This window comes from Armigeres subalbatus, chromosome 3 (assembly GCF_024139115.2).
Source record: "Armigeres subalbatus isolate Guangzhou_Male chromosome 3, GZ_Asu_2, whole genome shotgun sequence".
Classification (NCBI taxonomy): domain Eukaryota; kingdom Metazoa; phylum Arthropoda; class Insecta; order Diptera; family Culicidae; genus Armigeres; species Armigeres subalbatus.
In genome coordinates this window covers 38,843,125-38,866,849 of record NC_085141.1, presented here as the reverse complement: position 1 = coordinate 38,866,849, position 23,725 = coordinate 38,843,125, and the positions used below count along the sequence as shown (strand labels likewise).

Below are 23,725 nucleotides of genomic sequence, written 5' to 3'. Positions count from 1 at the left end.
TGAGTTTGTCTTTTTATGTATATCGATCTGTATTACTAAAGTTGGAAACACAAAACTTTCTACAGTCGCCTCTCCACATCTCGATATTGAAGGGAGCATCGAGATAAGGAGAGATCGAGGAATGGAAGAAAAATTGAAAAGGGGAACTAGATTGAAAAAAGCTCGTTGCTATGAAAAACGACAACAAACCAAATGTCATCTCTTGTTGTTCATGTGTTTGTTATTGTCCAAAAATGGTCTAGTAGCCAAGAAATATGAATATATCGACATAGAGAGAGAGAATCCTGAACAAACTAAGACCAGAATCGAGATAGGGATGTTATCGAGATATAGAATGCCCAAATGTATGTAGATTAAAGGGATCGAGAAAACCATCGACATAGGGAGAGGTATCGAGATGCCGAGAGCCGACTGTAATACTTTTACACCCATAATGACGGCATTCTGGTCTAACAATTGAGATCATCAGACATATTCCAGCGTAACGCGACACCATGAGGAGCCGACTTTCAGTGAGAAATTAGGTCTGCATTCGGAAATTAGCCTCGGGGACATATGATTAAACAGGTGTAAAATTATCCTCACTAAATTTCCTTTCTGATAGAATATTCATTTTGAGATTTTTCGCTTTGAATATGATAAATATAGCGCGCTGCATTTCGTAACGCGACACCATTGCTGAATTACACTTTTTCGCATTTTGAAATGCAATGCGCTTTTCAGCTCTGGTATACGGTTTGGAGTCTCGATTTATTCTAAGCATTTCTCGTATACATCAACAGAAATGAGGCTGTGAATTAAAATCGCAGGAAAAAACGGAAATTATAATGAAAACAACTGAATTGATATGAACACCGCCGCGTTACGCTGATCGACAAACAGTCTCCTGCAAATGGTGTCGCGTTACGCAAACGTGTTTATCGTTGATAGAATACGTAATTTCAGCCGATTTCGATGCGACATGTTATATTCGACACAGAATATTATCACATTATCTATCGTTGAATGTAGTTCGAGTTGGTGGTTACGATCTGGAGTTTCAGTTATTAAAGTTTGAGGGACTAACCGGCACAAATATAGAACTGAACCAATTCCATTCGTATCACATATTCAGTTTTAGAAACAAATTAAATGGTAATCGGTTTTCCTTTTTCATATTAGTCACACCTAAGTATGACCCGGATCGGTTTTAAGTACGTGGTCAGAAGTGAGTTTTTTTTACACTGAAAAGTTCTATATTGCCTTTTTTCTGCGTTAACCATTTTGAAAGGTGATGATGGGCCAAGAAGCTCAGCAACATTGAAGAGGAATATTGTTTTTTATTCAACGTTTCTACTGAAACGTTGTCAACTTTTCAACTTTTTATTCATTTCCGAAAAGATTGGAATACGTCTCATGTCTCAACCAATATTTATCACAAGAAGGTCTGCGTCTTGCGCTGAGTGCACTACTTTTAACTACATTTTCGATCTTTACGCTATCATCAACACTACTCAGAAAATAAATACTCAATTTTGAAAATAGTGTTTATATCCTGGTGTGAAATAATTGTCTTATTATTGTATATTCATTCAGGTCAAAGCAAAATTCATTAGGATGCCTGATATAATATGTCTTTATTAACGAACCAGCCCAATGCTGATTCATCTCGATTAACATAAAATGGAAATATTTTTTTTTCAATTTATCACTCAGCAACCCTCTGTTAACCTTTTTCGATAAGCCCTTATTCTGGCATTGGTTTGGCGAAGTTTTTTGCCTGACGTTATTATTCATTATATTTTTGACTACCGGTGACCAACACTCTTAAATTATTTCATCGATATTGACTGTGAAAATCTCTGTTAATGTTCTTAAGATGAAATATATACTAAATTGACGTATGTTCACGGCATCTTCTTTGAGCGCTGACGTACTCGGCTGTGACAATCTTGGTCAAGGAATAAAAAATGCCGAGCTAGTGAGAGCGAACGAAAGGAAAATTAACTAAAATATTAAAAATCATCGAATTAAATGGAGAAAAAAACACGAGTCTTTCGGTTCCTCAAAGCTAAAAATATGTTTAAAAATCAAGATAAAACTTGTATTAAAAACCCAGATTAATCCACCTAGCGGTGATGATGCCTTTCTCGTGCATCGTAAAAGGAACTAAAAAAATCACAAAAGCACTTTAGGGGGATAGATCGCATATTTTCTGTCATTTTGCATGTTTTTGCATTAATTACTATGCATTTCCACCATTCTTGAAAAAAATTTTTTTTTTCGATTTTGAATTTTTTTTCCAAGGGGGGACCCTTGGGAAAAACAATGATTTTTCAATAATTCAGAAATGCAATGGCCGATCGGTCCAATTTTCAATAGCAAACAATGGGACCGCATTCCCCGTCGAATGCAACTTGTTGCGAGTAAATCGGGTAATGCTAAGTTCCAAAAAGTGTGTCTACAAAATTTGTACACATACACACATACACACACACACACATACATACATACACACAAACAGACATCACCTCAATTCGTCGAGCTGAGTCGATTGGTATATAACACTATGGGTCTCCGAGCCTTCTATCAAAAGTTTGGTTTTGGAGTGAAATTATAGCCTTTACGTATACTTAGTATACGAGAAAGGCAAAAACATAACTGCGGCTCCGTAACGCTTCACGTCAGATGAGCCTTTCAAATAAACGAACCATTGAAAAAACTATAATCATACTTGGCATCCACAAACAAGTTTGACGGTTCGTGACATGGTAGAAGGAAACCGTGTTCTTCAGCAAACTGTTAGTTACGTTTACTCATATGAGTGGCATTGTGATATTGCGTGGAGAAGAGAGAGGATTAAAAAAGCCTCACAATTTATTCGAAAAAAAAACTCAGTTTCACGTGACTTATTAACGGACGACCCCAAAGGGTCCTACACAACACCAAACATTTGTAATTTCCCATTACTCCGTAACATTTTTATATGGTAACCTATTTTTTGTAGTATGGAGAGTTACCAAATGACACACCCCGTTAAACCCCCAACTTTGTTACGCTATTCATGTACAAGCCCTAAATTACTTGAAAGAAACCATTGTGATACTGTATCAATAAATCGAAAGCATTTTATCCCTTATTACAGAAGCACATTCAATTCGCGTAACGCGACACCATATTTTTGTACCTAGTGTAACTTCATGGAAAATGGTCCGATTTTGGATCTTAATACACGAAAAGAAAGCTCTTGATGAGTACTAAGAGAATCCGAAATATTACTTTTCCAATGTTTGTACCTTTTGTCTAGTATCAATTATACGACTATTTTCGTAACGCGACACCATTTCAATGTCACTGTTTTTAAAGTACAAATATTTCATGTAAACTAAAATTTTCGAAGCAATACAATGTGCACACAAAAAGATCATTAAAAACTGTATTTAATTACGTATTCATCAATACATTTTAACCCAAATCGGTGCGATAGAGCATATTTGTAAAAGAATGATTAGGGAGTCTTTTTTTATACTAAAAGTCTGCTACTTTGATTGGCTATTAAACAATGTTCCGAAAACATTTTTCAGTGGAAGAAATGTTTTTCTTGTAATTCAATATGTATGGTTTCCTGTCCTACAGATATTGGATCCTGATTTTTAGTTTGAAATTTTGGTCCCTTGGTGTAGAAGTGCGTGGATTGTGTCATCAGATGAATGGTAATCAAAGGAAGGCATCTGTGTAAGACCATCTGATCGAGAAAGCATGGCCAGGGCTTGAGAAATGCAATAATTAAGCTGAGAATAAATCAACAAGCTGCATGTTTTTCAAGCTAAAAGTTTTCACGAATTTCTATAGGAATTTTTTATGAAGCTTTACGGGATTTTTTTATTTCCTCGGGAAATTCTTTTGAAATTTTTCTGAATTTTAACGAGATTCTCTTAAAATTCCATGGAAAACTATTTTGCATTTCCAAAGGAAATTGATCTCAATTTTCACGGATTTTCTTGAATTTTCTACAGTTTTTGTGCTGATAATTCTGATTTCCACCCCATTTGACCCATTGTCACTCCCGACGACGGTATAACTATTATTTTTTTGAAGCTCGACATTTATTTCATTCAATAAATTCGTACCCAACCCAAAACCAGTACTGTTTCAATTCCGCATATACCGCCAATATACATGGGGACCATCTTGATTAACCTTTTCCTGTTCCGAGAAATTTATGTTTACGATGATTATTAACTGGACCCAAGGTGTTGGTTTTTTTACATTTTTACATTGAAGTACACCACAGTCGTCAGAACAAATACAAAATTTTATTTTGTTTCCAAAATGTTTCAATGTCTGCATTTGGCAATTATCCTTTTCTAAACACTTGGGTAGGATTGTGCATCTCGTTTTCTTCTGTTGTCTAATTAATTAATTTAATTGTCACTCAGTTCAGTCAGTGTCTGGTAGCTACTAATGTCTGCACGTTCTGTAACGTTCTGCACTTTACTTCTAGTTTATGTATGTTTAAATTAACAAGCAATTGAATAGAAAAAGAAACAACTAACAAACAATGATGAAGGTTGCTAAAGTTCGCGTTCAACGGTTGCCTTATGGTGTTACGGTGCATGCTATAGTGAGAGCGTTCGTCGACTACAGAGAATATCTTGTGGATATTACATTGTTGAGAGGGTTTGCCCTCGTTCTTATGACTAACCTTGAGGCGGCCAAAGAAGCCGTTCGTCATCTGGCAGGCCGAGTAATCAACGGATCTTGTATTCAGCTGGACCTTCATGGCTCTTGCATTTGGTCGTTGAAAAATGATAAAGGCACCCTCGATGAATATTACGCAGCCGCCGATGAAGAGGTACCGTGCTGGGGGTTTAGGATTACGAACATCGCCCCCGACATATCGGTTGGCGAAATTGAGGATTTATTTCGTCCATACGGGACAGTGCTGGAAACTCGATTGCATCCGCATCAGTTGTACTCATATCAGATTGTTAATCGATAAATAGCTGGAGGCTTCAAAATATGAGTTTTTTTGGGGAAAGTTTTAATATCAAAACGTTAACTGCAACTTAAATAAAATAATCGTGCTGAATAATGATCCAGTTCAGGAGCGGGGTGTAAGACGGCTGAATTATCCTCCATTTCCTGAAAGTTCTTCTTCTTATTGGCATTCCATCCCCCACTGGGACATTGACGCCTCGCAGCTTAGTGTTAATTCAATTAACTGCAAGGTTTCTAAGCCAAGGTACCATTTTTGTATTCGTCCATCATGAGGCTAACACGATGATACTTTTATGCCCAGGGAAGTCGAGGCAATTTCCCAGGTATCTGGCAACCCCAATCCTACCCACTACGTTTGACAATAGCCAACATCTTTGAGTTTCCCATTGTTCTATTGAAATTGGGTTTCCCACTGACAATTCTATTTTGTAAACAAACCACTATTCCGAAGTGATTTTTTTCCAAATAGACGTAATTATTTTTCATCATTTTTCAAGAACTTGTGCGAAAGTATGAATGCGAGGTGTATTTCAACAAGAATATTGATGTCTTTAATAAATTTTCAGATTTCAATCGGCACCAAGCGCTCTACTTCGCCAAAATATCATGATATTCAAAATACATTTTCAATGGCAGGTTTCAACGATTATGATTACGCCTTCGTATTAAATTAATCGATGATTTTGATGCTGGCATCAGAAACATGGCCGCTTCGCAGACCCCTGCAATTTCCAAACCGAAAATTATCTAGACCGGCACCGGGAATCGAACCCAGCCACCCTGGGCATGGTCTGGCTTTGTAGCCACTCGTCTTACCACTAGGCTAAGGGGGGCCCAAGTTTCGCTAAACATGTTCGCTTTGATTGTGTTTTCGAATGCCACGCAGAACGATCGCATTTTTTCTAACTGGATCGCCGTCACAGATCGTGTATTTTGCTATTATCCTTGATTTTGAATAATAATAAATAGTAAAAGTGTTGAAAAAAGTTTAATTACTGCTAAAATTTCATTGTTTGGTCTGTCTTTTCAAAATAAGCAAATAAATTATCACAGCGGGCTCTGGAATTTGGATTTTTTAAATTAAGTTACAAACAACTTCTGGAGAAATCACACTTTAAGGTCTGAGGGAAGGGTTTTTGCGTTAAAAAGCACGTGGTACCAGTCTCTGAGAGAGAAAATTATCCAATTCAGCCCGCCAGAATGACGCTGTCAATGTCGCCAAAATTATTTCATCATTATGCAGTTTAGAGTAAAATCAGCAGTGATCCAAATCGTTCGGGGCTGTCAGTTTGAATATGAATCTGAATCATGCGCTTTCCCAGCAGTGGCTCAAGATTCATTTTTTATAACAGTCGAGATTCAAAAGCTTAAAACTGTTATACCGCTCAGTTCTATTTTCTGCAGATTTGAACCACGAATGAATCACGAGATTCAAATATTTTTCAATTGTTTTGGTGTATCAATGCGTCATTTTATGTACAGATCAATCCACTTTGCATTAACCGCACCTTCCTCAGCAGCAACATAATCATTTCATTTAATGGAAAAAAAATCAAACATGAATAGAACACTGCTGTGGAAGCCTGTGAGTTTGTTCTAGTTTGGCTCATATTCAAACTAGAATAGTATTCGAAAATTTGCAACCAAACTGAATCACTACTGATTTCACCCTTACAATTGCTTTAGAATTTGCAGTAAACTGAGAACAAAAAGTATTAGCAACAATGGGGAAGAAATTTATCACTTATGCAGTGGTTCGGCGAGAGAACAGCAGCAGCGCCGACTAATCACGCAATAAGGAAGTCAAAATAAACAAACTCCAGCTGGTTTGGGGAATGAAAACATGAGCCGTTTCTAGAACAACATTAGAACATATCGTGAGAGGATGTTTGTACAAGGTTTCCACACAAGCTTTTAAAAGGTGGTGTAAATAAGATGAATGAGACAAATGAGACAAATAAAACAAATAAGATAAGACAAAAAAGATAAATAAAGTAAGTTTCTCCAGGAATCCTTTCTGAAGTTCCTCCAGGAATTCCTTTCTGAAGTTCCTCCAGGAATTTCTTCAGAAGTTCCTCTAGGAATTCCTCCGGAAGTTCTTCCAGGAATTTCTCCGAAGTTCCTCCAGGAATTCCTTCGAAACTTCATCCAGGAATTCCTTCAGACGTTCCTCCAGAAATTCCTTCGGAAGTTCATCCAGGAATTCCTTCGGAAGTTCTTCCAGGAATTCATTTCTGAAGTTCCTCCAGGAATTTCTTTCTGAAGTTCCTCCAAAAATTCCTTCGGAAGTTCATCCAGGAATTGCTTCGAAAGTTTATCCAGGAATTCTTTCGGAACTTCCGGAGGAATTCCTGGAGGAACTTCTGGAGGAATTTCTGGAGGAACTTTGGAGGAAGTCCTGGAAGAACTTCCGGAGGAATTTCTGGAGGAACATCCGGAGGAATTCCTGGAGGAACTTCCGGAGGAACTTCCGGAGGAATTCCTGGATGAACTTCCGGAGGAATTCCTGGATGAACTTCCGGAGGAATTCCTGGATGAACTTCCGGAGGAATTCCTGGAGGAACTTTCGGAGGAATTCCTGGAGGAATTCCTGGAGGAACTTCCGGAGGAATTCCTGGAGGAACTTCCGGAGCAATTTCTGGAGGAACTTCGGGATGAATTCCTGGAGGAACTTCCGGAGGAATTCCTAGAGGAACTTCTGGAGGAATTCCTAGAGGACCTTCCGGAGGATTTCCTAGAGGACCTTCCGGAGGAATTCCTAGAGGAACTTCCAGAGGAATTCCTAGAGGAACTTCCGGAGGAATTCCTAGAGGAACTTCCGAAGGAATTCCTAGAGGAACTTCCGGAGGAATTCCTGGAGGAACTTTCGGAGGAATTCCTGGAGGAGCTTCCGGATGAATTCCTGGAGGAACTTTCTGAGGAATTCCTGGAGGAACTTCCGGAAGAATTCCTGAAGGAACTCTGCAGAAATGGTCATTTTTGTATGGAATTTGGAAAACTTGGTTGAAATAAAAAGAGCTTCCTTCAAAATTTGATGCGGTCACATATACTTTTTATAACATCAAAATGACCGTTGAAAAATTTCAAAACTTTTGTTTTGAGATTATATTGAAACTTCGCTGAAGACACCCATGGTCCATTTCATCACTTCAATGACTGAGAGTGTGCGGCGGCAAATTCTATTCGATCCAAGCGGAGTCTCCTGCTCGTGCGATTTATTGTCCTCCGATTTTTTTTGCTGGCATCATTTTTGAAGGCTACTAGGAAGCCCAAGTACACGAATTCTTCGACAACCTCAATTCCGTTACCACCGAACCGATACAAACTCGTGGTGGCTGGCTCGCGTTATCCTCTCTCAAGCCTCTTTCTATGATGTACTTCGTCTTCGACGTGTTAATGACTAGTCCGATCTACATAGCTTTCCTCTTAGGTCTGATGTAGGCTTCCTCCATCTTTTCAAAGTTATGTGACGTAATATCAATGTCGTCAGCGAAACCAAATAGTTCATGAAAATCTTGTATCATACGTTGCTTTCAAGTCGATGAATAGATGATGTGAGGGCACGTTGTTTTCGTGTCTGCTGTTCCGCGGCAGAACGTTCGCCCATGAATTACGCCACTAACTCTCTCGCAATTGATGTTAGTCGACGGCACAACATTTGGTAATCAATTCATGGTTGTTTCAATATTTAATAACAGATTCTGCTAGATTATCAAAAATGAACGAGTCAAATTTTGTCAATTGTTGCCCCATGCGACAGTAGGCAGTTTAGTCCAGTCAGTATTTGGTAGCTACTATTGTCTATGTTCCGAATAAAGTTGTTATGTAATACAAGGAAGTTACCATTCGTATTTGATCAAAAATACAAGTAGTGGATCTGAAAAAGAAAGTGAAAATGGTGAAAGTTATTGAAGTTTGTGTCACAGATTTACCACCTGGAGTGACAGTGCCTGAATTGGCAAACGTATTTATCCACTATATAAAAGATGTCGTGGATATCAAAGTAATCGATAGCCTAGCGTTCGTGCTCATGGTCAGCCGCAAGTCGGCTGAACAAGCCATTCGTCAATTGCGGGGTCGTGTAATTAACGGATTCAGTATTGATTTGTTTCTACAAGGACATCAAGATTGGTCGTTTGCTAGTTACAGGAGTTTTGCTGTTACTAACCAGACCGGTGATAAAGAGGTACCGTGCTGGGCGTTTTTGGTTACAAACATCGGTCAAAATGTACCTTTTAACGAAATTGGGGATTTGTTCCGTCCCTACGGAACAGTGCTGCATCTAAGTACTTTCGGGCAAGTAACTCTGCAGTCGAATTATTCTGCCAAGGTGGTAATTGATAACATCAATGGAACATTAATCAGAGGAAACCGTATCATGGTGAATCCCTGGAGAGGAGAGATTCGGATGTCGACGTCAGCATTGTGCAATGCTAATAAGGTAAATATTCATTTGCTTCTACAATATCTGAAGAATTTTGAATCACCAGTTGTAATTTTGTAAAGTTGTTTTATTCAAGTCTTATGGATGATACTTGAATAAATTTCTACATTGATGGTATTGAACTTTGACTCAAATTTGCAAACCTGTCGATGTTCATAATGTACATATAAGCTTGTTGACTACTCCACAACAAATTTCCTCCCTAAAACCGATTAACATAGTTCTTGATAGCGATCGATAGATTAGTTGATCAGTATTTCATGATAATAATCCAGTGTAACCAGCATTGAATTTGAATGAGTCAAGCAGTTCTCTGTGTGGAGTCAATGTGTGGAATTCTCAAATTCATTTCTCCTAACTACTTTCCATTAATTAGTGTCAAATGCGTGTAATCTGAAATGAAAATAGTGAGTAATTGAATTGAAAAAGAAAAACGAAGATGACAAAAGCGATCAGAATAAATGTTTATAACATTCCTGCTGAAATAACCAGAACGGAAATGGCAAACTTGTTTGCACTTCACGGAGACGTTCTGGATGTTGAAATAAACAGATACAGTGCAAATGTCTACATGTCAACTCGTAAAGAAGCACTGTCAGCCTCACGTCACCTGAATGCCCGTATCATACGTAACTCCAGTTTGGCATTGAATCAGTGTAACACCTCAGAAATGCCATCGTCAGATTTCCGTATGTGCGTTCTAAAGAGGAGCAAAGCTGAAGATGATGCTGTAGGACGCTATGCATTATGGGTGTCGAACATCGGACAGGCCGTGCCGTTCGAGGAGATTCTCGATCTTTTCCGGCTCTACGGTACAATCATAGATGGTCGTATGAATGGGAAAACCACAGGCTTCTTGATTCTCGAGACAAGTCACTGTGGGGCCGATGTCAGAGCAAAGTTGAACAGACGAGTTGTTAGAGGATACTACATCAATGTGGCTCTCTGGCCTGGGATGATTTGGCAATCGGAAGCGAGCGTACGGAATGAGGTAAATTTTCATTTGCTACTTTTCTTACTAATTATAAAAGCAACCTGATGTTCAGAATGTATTAAAAACTCCGTCACTCGATATTTAAGGTTCAGCGAAGATCAGCCCTCTCTTCCGATAATAAAACAGATACTCACATTGTTAAAAAAAATCTGATCAAATGTGTCCATATAGGGTAATTCGCCAAATGTTGAACGACTATTTTTTTCGCCTATTGTTGAACGCACGTGCATTTCTTATGGGAGTTCAACAATAGGCGACAAAATTAGCCGTTCAACATTTGGCGGTTTCCCCTAATAGGTTTATAATAAAACCCAGAATCATCCACCTACAGTAAGATTTTGACCCTTTCTTAGTTATAAGGAATTTTTTTCCAGACTCCAGTATTTAAAACGAGATAAAACTACTCAGCTTCCCACGGCGATTTACCGTGAAAGTGACAAAATAATAGCCTACCCAAAGGCGGATGTCATGGGTTGAGTGACAACTCAACGAATGATAACGTACTGTACTTCATGCTGTCTATCTATAAGGCGCTCGTCGGATTGAATAGCTATTGTGACATGGTTAGTAACTATCGTAACGCTGGTTGCATATATTGTACTCGTAATTTCCAGAGACCTCGATATTAATTAATCCAGAACTAACTAAATCAGTCATTTATCTGAGCGAAACTCAATAGCGTTCAATTATAACATATATTTCGCCTAATGGATGCCTAATTTGGTAAAACTAAACTTGTTCAATACCTTAAAAATGAGTGAGACTTTTATGGTAGTAAATTTCAGAATTTGCACACATACGCACACATACATGCATACAAGTGGTCTATTAGTGTCTCAAAACATGCTCACATTTGCTATCTAGCTTCCTCTGAAGGAATTTTTAAAATCCCTTTAAATTTTTACGTTTTTGCTTTTCTGAGAAGATTTTTTTGCACATGCTTCTATATGTTCCTCAATTAAAATCATTTGTTTCTTTGAAACAAACCAGAAAAATAGGCATATTTCCATATCATATCATTTGTTACAATTATTTTTTCAATATCAAAGTGAATTTGTTTCAAATACCATACATTTCATTTAATAATTCACGAGATTTCTTGATAGATTAATACGTAACACACCTGCGTAACGCATACAAAGTGTAATTATAGACACTTCCGAAGGAAGGGTCAAAAACATTTTCAGTTCCATCTGTCATTGGATATGTTGGTGTGCGTAGCATCGTGTTTGTTTTGATTCGAAACATATGATCACCCAACTGGACTGACAGTGCGATGGCCACGACTTATAAGACCTCTTTTTTTACCCCGGAACCACAGAGCTCGGATTCAGAAGGAAACCGGCAGCAAACCCCAGACAGCTGGTCTTGAGCCAACGGCTGCCTCCGGGGTGGATGCGAAAGACCTCTTTTGGTTTCGGATCTCAGGGCGTGCGGCGAGGGAGAGTTTTTGGATTTCTGGATCCTAACACACAAGCGCTACTCACGTTTAAACGTGATGGTAGAAGAAACGGTTGGTATGCACGTCGTTGAATAGGTCGTATACCTTCGTCAGCGGGCGGGCTCGCCCGCGCCGGTGGGGTGGATGTTGCGGCTTGTAGCTTCGATGAAGGATAAGCGGGTATCGGAAATGGGGCTCACTCCGATGATGAAGTAGCCAACGATCGCCGAGAAGTATGCATCCAAGATGGCGAGTAGTTGGCTGGGAAGATGGCGGGTAGGCGGCTCAGAGGCTGTCGTGTATTCGGCTTGAAAGATGGCGTTTAGACGGGGAACGGTGGCGGCGAATATCGGATGACGGCGACGACGAGGGCGGCGAATGGTCGTAGATGCAGTGGCGGCAACGGTAAGTCTCCGGTGGTTGCTACTATTCGGCTTCTAACTGACCCAGATTGCAACCGCTTCTACATGGGTTGGACGAGTTCTCGCAGAACGTCGGGACAAAATCGGTGTCTCACACTTTCGCCTCTAGCTTAGGCCGAAGAACTCGGAACGTAGAGTCCGGGGCCGGGAAATTCAAATAAACCGGTCTGGGTCGACTCGACACTGAAAACTGGAGGCTCTCGAACAGGCTGTGGCTTATAACTCGCACACGTTGTTCTCTATGGCCACTTGGCTTCTATTCACCGTTTTATTGGCGTTTTCATCGTTGTTACTAGCTTGGTTATCTAAGTCTAAGCTCTACTATTCACCCACTCTTCAACTGCCAGTCGCTTCCCGCCTTGAAGCCCATCGCCAAGATCTCTTTTCCCATTCCGTTTTCGATCTGCCGATCTTTCGCCCACTCAGCAACCCAATTTTGCTGCTCAACCTGGTGCGCCTGGCGCTTTCATCGACTGCCCATTCTTTGAATTGACTGTTGTCGCAATAGTTAACTTAACATTTTTTCCCTGAATTCCCGAAATCATGATTTTAAATACACGCAATGTTACCCGCCTGTAACAGACTAATCATATCATGATAAAAACGTTTAAGTACTCGCACTGATGTTTGCGGATTGCGAAATTTAAATTTGGGTGGATATATGTATATAATGGTATTCTATGATCCTGTGCACATTTTTTCACCAAGAATTCCGTATGAAGTTCACCTAGCAGATTTCCTATTCAACAGGAATTCATCTTGAAATCCCAATCAATATTCCTACAAGAGTGTTTTTTCTCTTTCAAAATCACCCAGCAGCTTGTAATAAAAATCCTCCAGGATTTGCAAAATGTTTAATTTTTTGGATTCCTAATAATGCTCCAAAAGCAGTTTCCCCTGGAGATCGTCCGTAAATTCTTCCAAGAAAGTCCTCCTAAAAATATTCTAGAAATTGATCCTGGAAATCCTCTATGCTAGGAGTGTCTTCCTAGTCCTTCAAGAGTCCAACAAGGAAAAGTTAAGAAAATCTCAACTAATTCAGTTCATCAGGAAAATCCTCTAAAAAATCCCCAGGAGTTCCAAATAAAGTTTCTTTGGTTCTGCATAGAATTCGTTCAGAAAAACTTACAGAAATTACTCTACATATTCCTCAATAATTTCAACCAGGAAAGTCCGCTAAGATTTTTTTTTTGGTTTTCCTTCAAAAGTTACTTCAGTAATTCCTCTGAAATTTTCTTCAGGAATGCCCCCGGAAGTTCGTCCACAAATTCCTCCGAAATCCTGGAGGAACTTCCGAAGGAATTCTTGGAGGAACTTCCGGAGGAATCGCTGGAGGAACCTCCGGAGGAATTCCTTGAAGAACTTTCGAAGCGACTTCTGGAAGAGCTTCCGGAGGGATTCCTGAAAGATCATCTGGAGGAATTCCTAAAGTATCTTCCGGTGGGATTTTTGATAGATTATCCAAACGAATTCCTGAAGGAACTCCAAAGGAATGGTTGGAGGAAATTAAGAAGGAATTTCTGAAGGAGCTTCAGAAAGTATTCCAGAGGGGTTGTCTGGAAGAATCCTCGCAGGAATTTCTATATTTTAGTCCTGCAGCAACTTCCAGAGAAAGTGATCAAAATATTCCTAGAGTGAAAATATCAAAAGAATTCATCATGAAGGAATTCCTTGGAAAAATTATGCATGAAAGATGTCACTAAGGAATTCCTGGAAGATATCGCCATGGAATGGATACAAGAATTCAAGAAACAATTACTGAAAGAATTTCTGGCTAAACTCCCGAAGGAAATCTTGAAAGAACACATGAAGGATATTTTTGGAAGAATTCTCGAAAGATTGTTTTTGGATGAACTACTTAAATCTAGACCAACATTTGAAAAGAGCGTAACAGCCAAAATTTATTCCTTCTGATTCTTCGTCCACATATAGAGCTTTGTATATAGACGAAGAATCAGAAGGAATAAATTTTGGCTGTTACGCCCTTTTCAAATGTTGGTCTAGAAATAATCAAGCCCATATATTTTTGTTCAAATCAAATACTCCTAAGGTTACTGGAAGCAATCTATAAGGAATTCATTAATAAATTCTAAATGCAGATAAATTTCATAAGAAATACTAGATATTATCTATTCGGTTTTCCTCGCATAAACTTTTCTGACAATTCTTATCGGATTTTCGGGTTTTTATGGAAAATTCCCAAACTGATTCCATCCACCGACCTAATTTAGGACACAAGCTGTGGAGAAAATCCTCAATGAACTTCTGGATAACTTCCCAAACAATTTCCATGGATTCTTTTATACTTATTCTAGACAACAGTACCGATGTAAAACTACATACAAAGTTCCCGAATAGAACGGATTTCGACGCGCATTTTAATTGAATGAACGAACAGTTTCGTTTTTATTCACCCTTCCGCTTGTTTATTCCGCCCGTTCCACCCATATGGTTTTGACAGTTAAAGTACAGTTGTATTGGTGAGCCTGGTGCGAATAAAGTAGATTGTGGCCGACCCAGCACCACTTCCGATCACGAATTTCTGTTGCTATAGGCCTCTGGTGACAACGACGTTAGAGCTCGTTGTTTGAGGTCCAGTTGTGAGGCCACTAGGCCCGAATTATATACCGCAGGCATCTGTTGATAAACACCTGCAGCCGTTGAGTGTTCTTCACTTATACACACCATGTTTCGCTAGCATATAACAGCACAGATTTCACGTTAGAGTTGAAAATACGTATTTTGCTTTCTTGATCCGCCCGCTTTGGTACCGCCGTCTGACGCCATTTGGTTACCAAGATATTGGAAGCTTTCAACATTTTCCACTGATTGCCCGGCTACTGTGAAACTGGAAGGGGTCGCCCTGTTTACATCCAACGATTTGGTTTTGTAGACGTTGATGACTGAACCTGCGAAAGAGGAGCGCTCGGTAAGGTCGTTGAGCTTACTCTGCATATCAGAGCGCCGTTGAGCTATGAGTGCAACGTCATCAGCCAATTCGAAGTCGTTTAGGTGCTCCATGGATATAGGCTGTCATAGCAGCCCACGGTTTGGTTCACGGTCAATCGCACCTACCAGAATCTCGTCGATTACGGTGAGGAACAGTAACAGTGATAGAATACCCCAAGACCCCATTGTGCAGCACTCTACACGAGAAGGCCTCGTACTGTGCTTCGATGAGGCCGATGATTTTCTCAGGAACCCCCTTGCGTCTCAGGGCGCCCCACATATTCTCGTGATTGAGACGTTCGAAAGCTTTTTCGTAGTCTATGAATACCAAGTAAAAAGGGACTCTTGGAATTTGTTGACCTGTTCCAGAATGATACGGAGCGTAAAGATATGGTCCACACAGGATCTTCCGGCACGGAATCCAGCCTGCTGCCGCCAGAGAGTCGCATCAATCTCCTACTGAATCCGGGCTAGGATAACTTTGCATAGAACTTTTAGAATGGTACGCAGCAACATAATGCATCGCCAGCTATCGCATACAGTCAGGTCACCCTTTTTGGGCACCTTCACTAAGATACCTTGCATCCAGTCGATCGGGAAAGTTGCGGTGTCCCAGATATTACGAAATAAACGATGCAGTAGTTGATCGGATGTCATGGGGTAAGCTTTGAGCATCTCGGCTGATATGCGATCGATCCCCGGGGCTTTATTCGATTTCCTGCTTTGGATGGCTGTTTGAATCTCTAGCACTGATGGAGCTTCTGTATTGACGTGTGTTATACGTCGGATCCTAGGCAGATCATGCCGAGGTGGTGAGGTGGTGGCCTGACTGGCACTTAAAAAAGTTGTTCGAAGTGCTCGAACCAGCGTTTCAACTGGTCATTGGGGTCGGTCAATAACTGACCATTCGCGTCTTTCACAGGCATCGCTGTATTCGTTTTCGCCTCGCTTAAGCGTCGTGAGATATCGTAGAGGAGGCGAATGTCCCCAGTTGCATCGGCCCTTTCTCCTTCGTCGGCCAGAGAGTCCGTCTACGCTCACTTGTCCCGTCATGAGCGTTTTACTTCCTTCTCCAGAGCCGCGTATCGTTGACGGGCTAAGACTTTGGCTCTTCTGGTTTTTGATCACTCTTCTCTAGCTCTATTTATCTATTTGGCTTCTGTTCGCTCCTTTATCTTCCTCCAAGTCTCATCGGTGATCTATTGTTTTCTCTGGGTGCGCAGTTCGCCCAAATTATTCTCGCTGGTGGCGATGAAGACATTATTGATGGCGGTCCATTGGTCTTCCACGCTGCCACCATCCGGAATATCTGCAGCACGAGTCTCCAGTTCTTCAACAAAGGGCCATTTCACCGTGCCATCTTTCAGTCGGCGTGTTTTGAACCGTCGTCCAACTCGCTCCACACGCCGACGAATCCGCGCAATGCGCAGGCGTACACCCAGGTTTTTTACACGGTTTGGTTTTAGTCGTTTAAGGCCTTCAGCATCAATGAAACAATGAGTTAACCCCACCAAAAAATTCACAAAAAATCAAAGAAAATTCAGGGGGTATTTAAAAAGCTGTGAAAGTTTAGGTTAACCGAGAAATTAATGAATTCCAACCGCGTTCGCTGTAGAGCTTTTCTTTGTCTTGCAGATCGGCAGCATCGTGCAACAATTGCAGCTAAAGAAATAATTCGTCACTCAATTGTACTGTCGGTTAGTTTCGTGAGCGTAAATTTTTCAATGTGGGACAACATAACTTCAATTATTTGAACATTGATTGCACCACCTCCTCCGGCAATATCATTGCGGTTGTAAATGCCGTGTGCCGTGCGACGACACTGCAAGCAATTGAAATTCCACCTCACTGTGAGAACAAATTTCCACCTATTCTACTGAAATTGCTGCTGGAGGGGCGATCATTGATAAAGAAACGATGAAGACGACGGCGGAGGTATGGCTGCGCATTTGAATTCTGTTTCATAGCTGGGAATGCCAACAGTGTGTGAGGGAATTGCCGTTTTGTTTATTGCTTACTCTAATGAATGGCTCAACGCGTGCCATTAGATACTGGTTGTGACATCTGGGCTCAGGGCATACATTTTCGTAGAGCCAACATTTTGGAATTGGTGTTTAGATAACTTGTTTCGGGCTTTACTAATTTTGAAAAGGTGAATTTGGTATTTGTAAAACCCATTTAAAGTTGGGAAGTTGTAACTCTATTTATTTGATCTAAACTTTGTATAACTGATGTCGCAGAATCATGACAATCTACCTGTTTTGCTAAACAAAACTTCAATAAATACTCATCCACGGACAAAAACCTAGCAACGAGCTTCAACGAAAGAGCTCCCCCCACAAACAATGTCACATTCAAGTCTCGTTTTACGCTTGATCAGTCACGCGAAACAGTAATCAACGATGAGCCAGTCAGTGTCGAGTCAGGGCATTTGCCACTTCTGCATGTGGCACGCCCTCCGGCTATAGGAGTTGAGCTCTGGAGTTTAGATCGGTCTTTATTGGATTAGTTAGTGGAATATGAACGACACAGGTATAAGAGGGTTTGTTTCATAATTTTTGTCTTAGATGACGTCGCTAGTCGTGATTGATTCGATTCCATCTGCTTCCCCGAAACCACGTAAATATCAGCAATTCAAAACAAAACGATTTTATTTTCTCATAATAATTTGTTATCATTGAAAATAAATAAATCAAAAAACAGGAACAAGTTATAATCATTTGACACTTCCTAACTATATTATATCGTTGATTGGAATTGAAATTCTTACTCCTAACTCTTGGAATCGTCGGCTTCGGACTAGACGTGGGCTGCCTGCTCTCAGCGGACCGCATGGTAGCGCAGGTCACGTCTCTTTGCCTAATTTGATTTAAATCAATTTAGCAAATGGACTTTTCGAGTGATGGCAGTTGCCGCATCTTGCGTTTGGGATATTATCTCTGGCTAGCTCGTGGAAAGATTCCATTCTCCGTGAAACGAGTTGTTGTTCTGATCTGAATGACAATGTGACGTTGCTGATGATGATAAGATGATGGGAGAAGCTTGAAGAGATTTTTGATTCCGACAGATTCGCTAATGAAAGGTAAACACATCACACAATGGCGGGTTGCCGGATAGAGGTGAATTACATTCAGCATAATTAAAATAATCATTTTATGGTGTTTTAAAAAAAAGTACATGCATGCCATGACATATAATTACGTTATTTCTTTGGTGAGCAAAGCGTACACACTTAGTTTTTATTTCTGCAGCTCGGCAAAAATCCACACAATCGTGCGCCAGCAAAATAAAAAAAAACTGATATTTCTGCAAATATGGCGTTTGTTAGTTGATTTTCGGCAAAATATTTGCATATTTTCAGCAATTTTGACAGAAATCTCGGTAAAAACATGTTTGCTGGGGCACGGCTGTGCGAATCTCGGCAAAAGTTCAACATTTTGCTGAGATCCCGGTAAAAAAATTAAGGGTGTATGATTGCCAGTTCGGAGATGACGAGTTCGTTTTTGGTCCGTTCTAGAATGTGGTGGTGGGAAACTTTCTCGACTCCCTGAGTGTAGTGTATCCACGATACACGTAACGGCAGGTATTGGTATTGAGAAGTCTACATTTAAAAACTCTGGAACTAAGTTGAAAAGCGATCCATGTTCCAGTTGAAATGTAGAGCCATTGATAAAAATGAAGAATGGTTTCTATCTGAGCCGAAAGGGATAGATAGAACTTTTATCCCAATTTTAAAACAACTATGCTAGTCAAAACCGTCTCTCACCTTACTGAAGGCGCAATGTTGGAGGTTTTACGTTTCCATCGAGCAGTGTAGACTGCCTCCGAACCAAAAAAAAAACGCTACATAGAAACATGCATTCTCCCTTTTCTTGGTTTGCCAGACAGACAAACTCTCGAATAGTACAACAAACGTAGTAAACAAGACCAGAAAATGGATGTGACTCAAGGGTCTACCGGTATGGCAGGGAAAATCATGTGACGATTCAACAAGGCCGATGACACGGTCTGGTTTCATATTTTTGCGATTATCTTTTTGCGAACTTCTCTACGCTACGTTTATTTTGCAGCCATTCATAAACGAGTAGAGCTATACGATTCTGTCTGTTCTATTTTTATTACAGTTGGAAAAATCCACAAATGACGTTGGTTTTACCGATGATTTTAGCATCATTTTCCTCCCAAATCTCAGACTAACCCGCTCCCAGACATGGAACGACATTTTGAGATGTTTCATTGAGAGCGCTCAAAAACAGACACCACACAGTGGTTTCCTGTAGGTCAACGGTTCTCAACGTAAAGTATACATTCCTCTGGGAGTACCTTCACTGAGTTCAGTACCTGCGGAAAAAATGCTTAATGGCAGATTTAATTGCAATATTATAGCAATAAAACAAAATTGTTTGCCAAACTTGCAACTAAAGTTGTATCTAAAGTTGTTATACCCTCAATTGTACTGTACGTTATAAATTAATTGTTCAGCTTGTAGGGGAACTGCCCCGATCTCCATCTCACTGAACATATATTCATCTAATCGCGAAACAAAGAAATGCGGCACCAATTTCGTCGTTTCTTTATGTAAACAAACATGCATGCTCACATCAAACGATAGAATGGACATTGTATACACAAGGTAATTAACTGATTGTATTTCGTATTGTATTTCGAGGAATTACATCTGGTGCAATTTCCTATTTCATAGAATGTTATTTTACGGAATGATCTATTCAGCAGAATGGCGTTTTTTCTTATAAGGAATGTGTAGAGTAGTAGCAGTTTAAGGAATGTTATTTTATTTTCAGGGTATAAGAAGATTCTCCTGAAAAGTGATAAGGTGAGGGATATATTGCATTTTTTTTGCCAAAATAACTCTCTCCCCTGCGATTGAAAACCTTTTTTTATGTTTGTATTAAACTAATAAAGTGATTCCATTTTGAAAGGAAAAAAAAACAAATTTTGTTTTTTTTCCTTTTAAAATGGAATCACTTTATTACCGCCATGGAAAAACTATGTTCGACATTAAAATTATAGATTGAAAAGAGGTGGGTAAGTATGATCCATTTTTAATACTGTCTTGGCGCCAACGTCGGACGATAGTGATGAGTCAGTGTGAGTAATGAAGCTAGCTTAACTTTGAGCAAGATCTAAACAAATTTAAGGTAATATATTGAAGCTTTTATATCAACACAAACCAGTGGTCCCCAGCAAGCTTAATATCGAGGGACGCAGAAAAGTTTTGAGCTGTTGAAGCGGGTCGCAGTATATTTGCAACATTTGTTTTTCAGTTCATATTGCTTATTACAGAAAATTATACATTTAACCTATTTTTTTCCTTTTTCTTTTTCAAATTAAATATGTACTTGTTAGGACATTTTATTCTACAGCTTTTTATGGATGTAACTGACTTTTAGTATATAGTACCGATTTTGCAGTAGTGGATAGCATCTTTATGGCCCAGTAGGCAGAAATATATATGACATAATATTATACAGGGAGTGAGTGCTAGTAATGGACCCCCTGAACAAAATCCGAGAGTTTACGCTTGAATCTACAATTTCCTGCAAACTTCCATAGGATAAAGCTGCTTCACTTGGTAGTAGTAGTAGTAGTAGACTGAAATTTAGTTATATTAACTAATTTATGAATGTAAACGCACTAGAGGGTCCATTACTAGCACAAGAGGGGGAGGGGGGGTCTATAATAGGCAACAGGAACATATGGAAATGGAACATGTAAATCAAATGGGGGGACCATAATACGTATGTAAACAAACAACAAACTCGATGTTGCGTATTATGGACCCGGGGGGGAGGGGCATAATAGGCAACCTGGCTACATAATTTTAAAATACATTTTGCCTTTCTCGTACAACTAAGTTGTACCGAAAGGCTATCATCTCACTCCGAAAACGAAATTTTTATAGAAGCCTCTGAGACCCATAGTATTATATACCAATCGACTCAGCTCGACGAGCTGAGCACATGTCTGTCTGTCCGTGTGTATGTGTGTATGCGTATATATGTGTGTGCACAAAAGCTATAAAAAACATTAGACAATTTCTCGTATAGTAATCCTTAACCGATTTTCTCGCAACAAGTTTCATTCGACAAGGGACAAAGCCTTGTTGATCACTATTGAATTTTATAACGATCGATCATTGCGTTTCAAAGTTATGAAGAAAATGTTACAAAATGGTAAAAATTAATGTTTTACCATGTGTTATGTACGAAACGCGATGCTGATACCTGTTGCTTGTCATCTAGTGCTGCGGAATGGCAATTTGTTATGAGTCTTACTCTAGCGAAGCGATTGAAGTAAGCTTCCGTCGTTAAGGGGTCCATTACTAGCACTCACTCCCTAAGTATAAGACATATTATCATATGTCGACCGATTCTGAAATTTCGATCTCATGTTTCTCATGCTCGAGGTTTAGTATTCACTATAAGTTATCGTAGCAAATAACGAAGGGGTTCTAAGAAAAAAACTCTATTGGGATTCTGAGCAGTATCATCTCGAGATTCTGAGCTGAATTCGATCGAAATTCTAAACAGAATTCGTCTGGAATTCTGAACATAATCCGTATGGGATTCTAAACGGAAACCGTTTGAGATTCTGAAAAGAATCCGTTCGTAATTCTCAGCAGAACCCTTTCGGAATTTGTTTGAAATTTTGAATAGGGTCCGTTCAGGATTCTGTTGAGATTCTGAATATAATCCGTTTGAAGACTCTGAAGTCTGTTGCGATTCTAAAAAGAATCCGAATAGTATTCTAAACAGAATCCATTATTGATGGTGAACGTATTTTCTCGAGATAAAAATCCAGCAAAACTTCAGTTCAATTCCTCCAAAATCTAACTTATTTTGAAAAATAAAAGTTTTTTTTATTACGGAGAATGATGGGCATTACAATATTATTTCTACCTGTAGTTCAACCTTTAGTTCCTAAAAATCTGCGATTAAATACAAATTTGCTACTATAATAACCCGGAGCGATAACATCAAAGTTTATTTGCTGTAGGCCTACATAACATCTATATATGAAGTTATTATATTCATGAATCATAATGATGAAATTATCCATGATATATAAATCGTGCTTCAACATCATAGTGATGTGAACTTGACTGAACTGAACTTGAACTGAGCTTTCCCTACAATTTCCTATAATGCTTATCAATGGGCCACATGTAGTGTATTCTCAGAAGACCTTCGCGGGCCGCAGGAAAAGGCCTAAAGGGCCGCACTTTAGGGATCACTGACCTAAACGTTTTACCTTTCTCGTAAACTAAGTATACGTATAGGCTATATGATTTTGGAATATTGACGAGTAGATATTAAAACACCAAACCTAGTATGCAGCCGATCATTTAGTCCGAGTTTGACTAATTTTCCAATAATTTAATATAGAAGCTGAATTTTGAATTAGGTTGAACGATGATTTGTTAGACATTGTTATAAAATAAACGTCACACAAGCCATACAACACAATTTAAAATTTAAGCCTCTGACATGAGTTATTTATTTGAAATGAGTCAACTCCGACTAATAATCGCTTAGATCTGTGCAACAAACGCACATAATTTTGAATAACGTTTCATAGTAGAAAAGGAATAACAGTTTGGGTTATTCAGCATTTACATAACGCTAAATTTACCATTTTCAACCCCACCCATCCCCTCGTTTTTTTGTATGAAAGAGTTCTAAAATTTGTATGTTACTCCCACCCCCTAAAGCGTTATGTAATTTGTGAATGGGCCCTACTGATTTCATAGTTGACGCAAGAGTCGTTGCGCGTTCGCATGTAACTGTGATTATTTGAGAATTCGGGCTCCCCCAGGGTAGCACTTATTTATTTATTATCAGACTAAGGCCGGAGTGGCCTGTGCTGCACATAAAAGTTTTCTCCATTCAGCATCGTCCTCCACCTGATCGATCCACCTTGCCCGCTGTGCACCTCGCCTTCTTGTTCCCGTCGGATCGTTGTCAAGAACCATTTTCACCGGATTACTGTCCGACATTCTGGCTACGTGCCCGGCCCACCGCAGTCTTCCGATTTTCGCGGTGTGAACGATGGATGGTTCTCCCAACAGCTGATGCAACTAGTGGTTCATTCGCCTCCTCCACGTACCGTCCGCCACCTGCATCCCACCATAGATGGCACGCAACACTTTCCTTTCAAAAACTCACAGTGCGCGTTGGTCCTCCACGAGCATCGTCCAGGTCTCGTGCCCGTAGATAACTACCGGTCTTATAAGCGTTTTGTAGATAGTCAGTTTGGTACGGCGGCGAACTCTATTCGATCGGAGCGTCTTACGGAGTCCAAGGTACGTACGATTTCCAGCCACTATGCGCCTCCGAATTTCTCTGCTGGTATCGTTATCGGCGGTCACCAGTGCGCACGGTCACCAGTACACGAATTCTTCAACCACCTCGATTTCGTCACCACCGATAGAAACTCTTCCTATCATGTACTTCGTCTTCGACGTATTGATGACT

At 39.8% G+C, this 23,725-nt stretch overlaps 1 protein-coding gene across 18 annotated transcripts in view; it reads left to right on the top strand.

Annotated features, from left to right (window-relative positions):
- Positions 1 to 23,725, top strand: part of LOC134220842 (F-BAR domain only protein 2) — an 85,655-nt gene that overhangs the window by 15,867 nt on the left and 46,063 nt on the right. For 15 of the 18 annotated variants that reach the window (XM_062699969.1, XM_062699961.1, XM_062699967.1 and 12 more), the window contains one exon: positions 9,801 to 10,415. The exons of 2 other annotated variants lie outside the window; for them this stretch is intronic. In XM_062699969.1, coding sequence (XP_062555953.1) covers positions 9,864 to 10,415 — 552 coding nt within the window. In that variant the 5' untranslated portion in view covers positions 9,801 to 9,863. Of the gene's footprint in view, positions 1 to 9,123; positions 9,422 to 9,800; positions 10,416 to 23,725 lie in introns of those variants that run through there. One more of the 18 variants, XM_062699976.1, reaches the window with a different exon arrangement.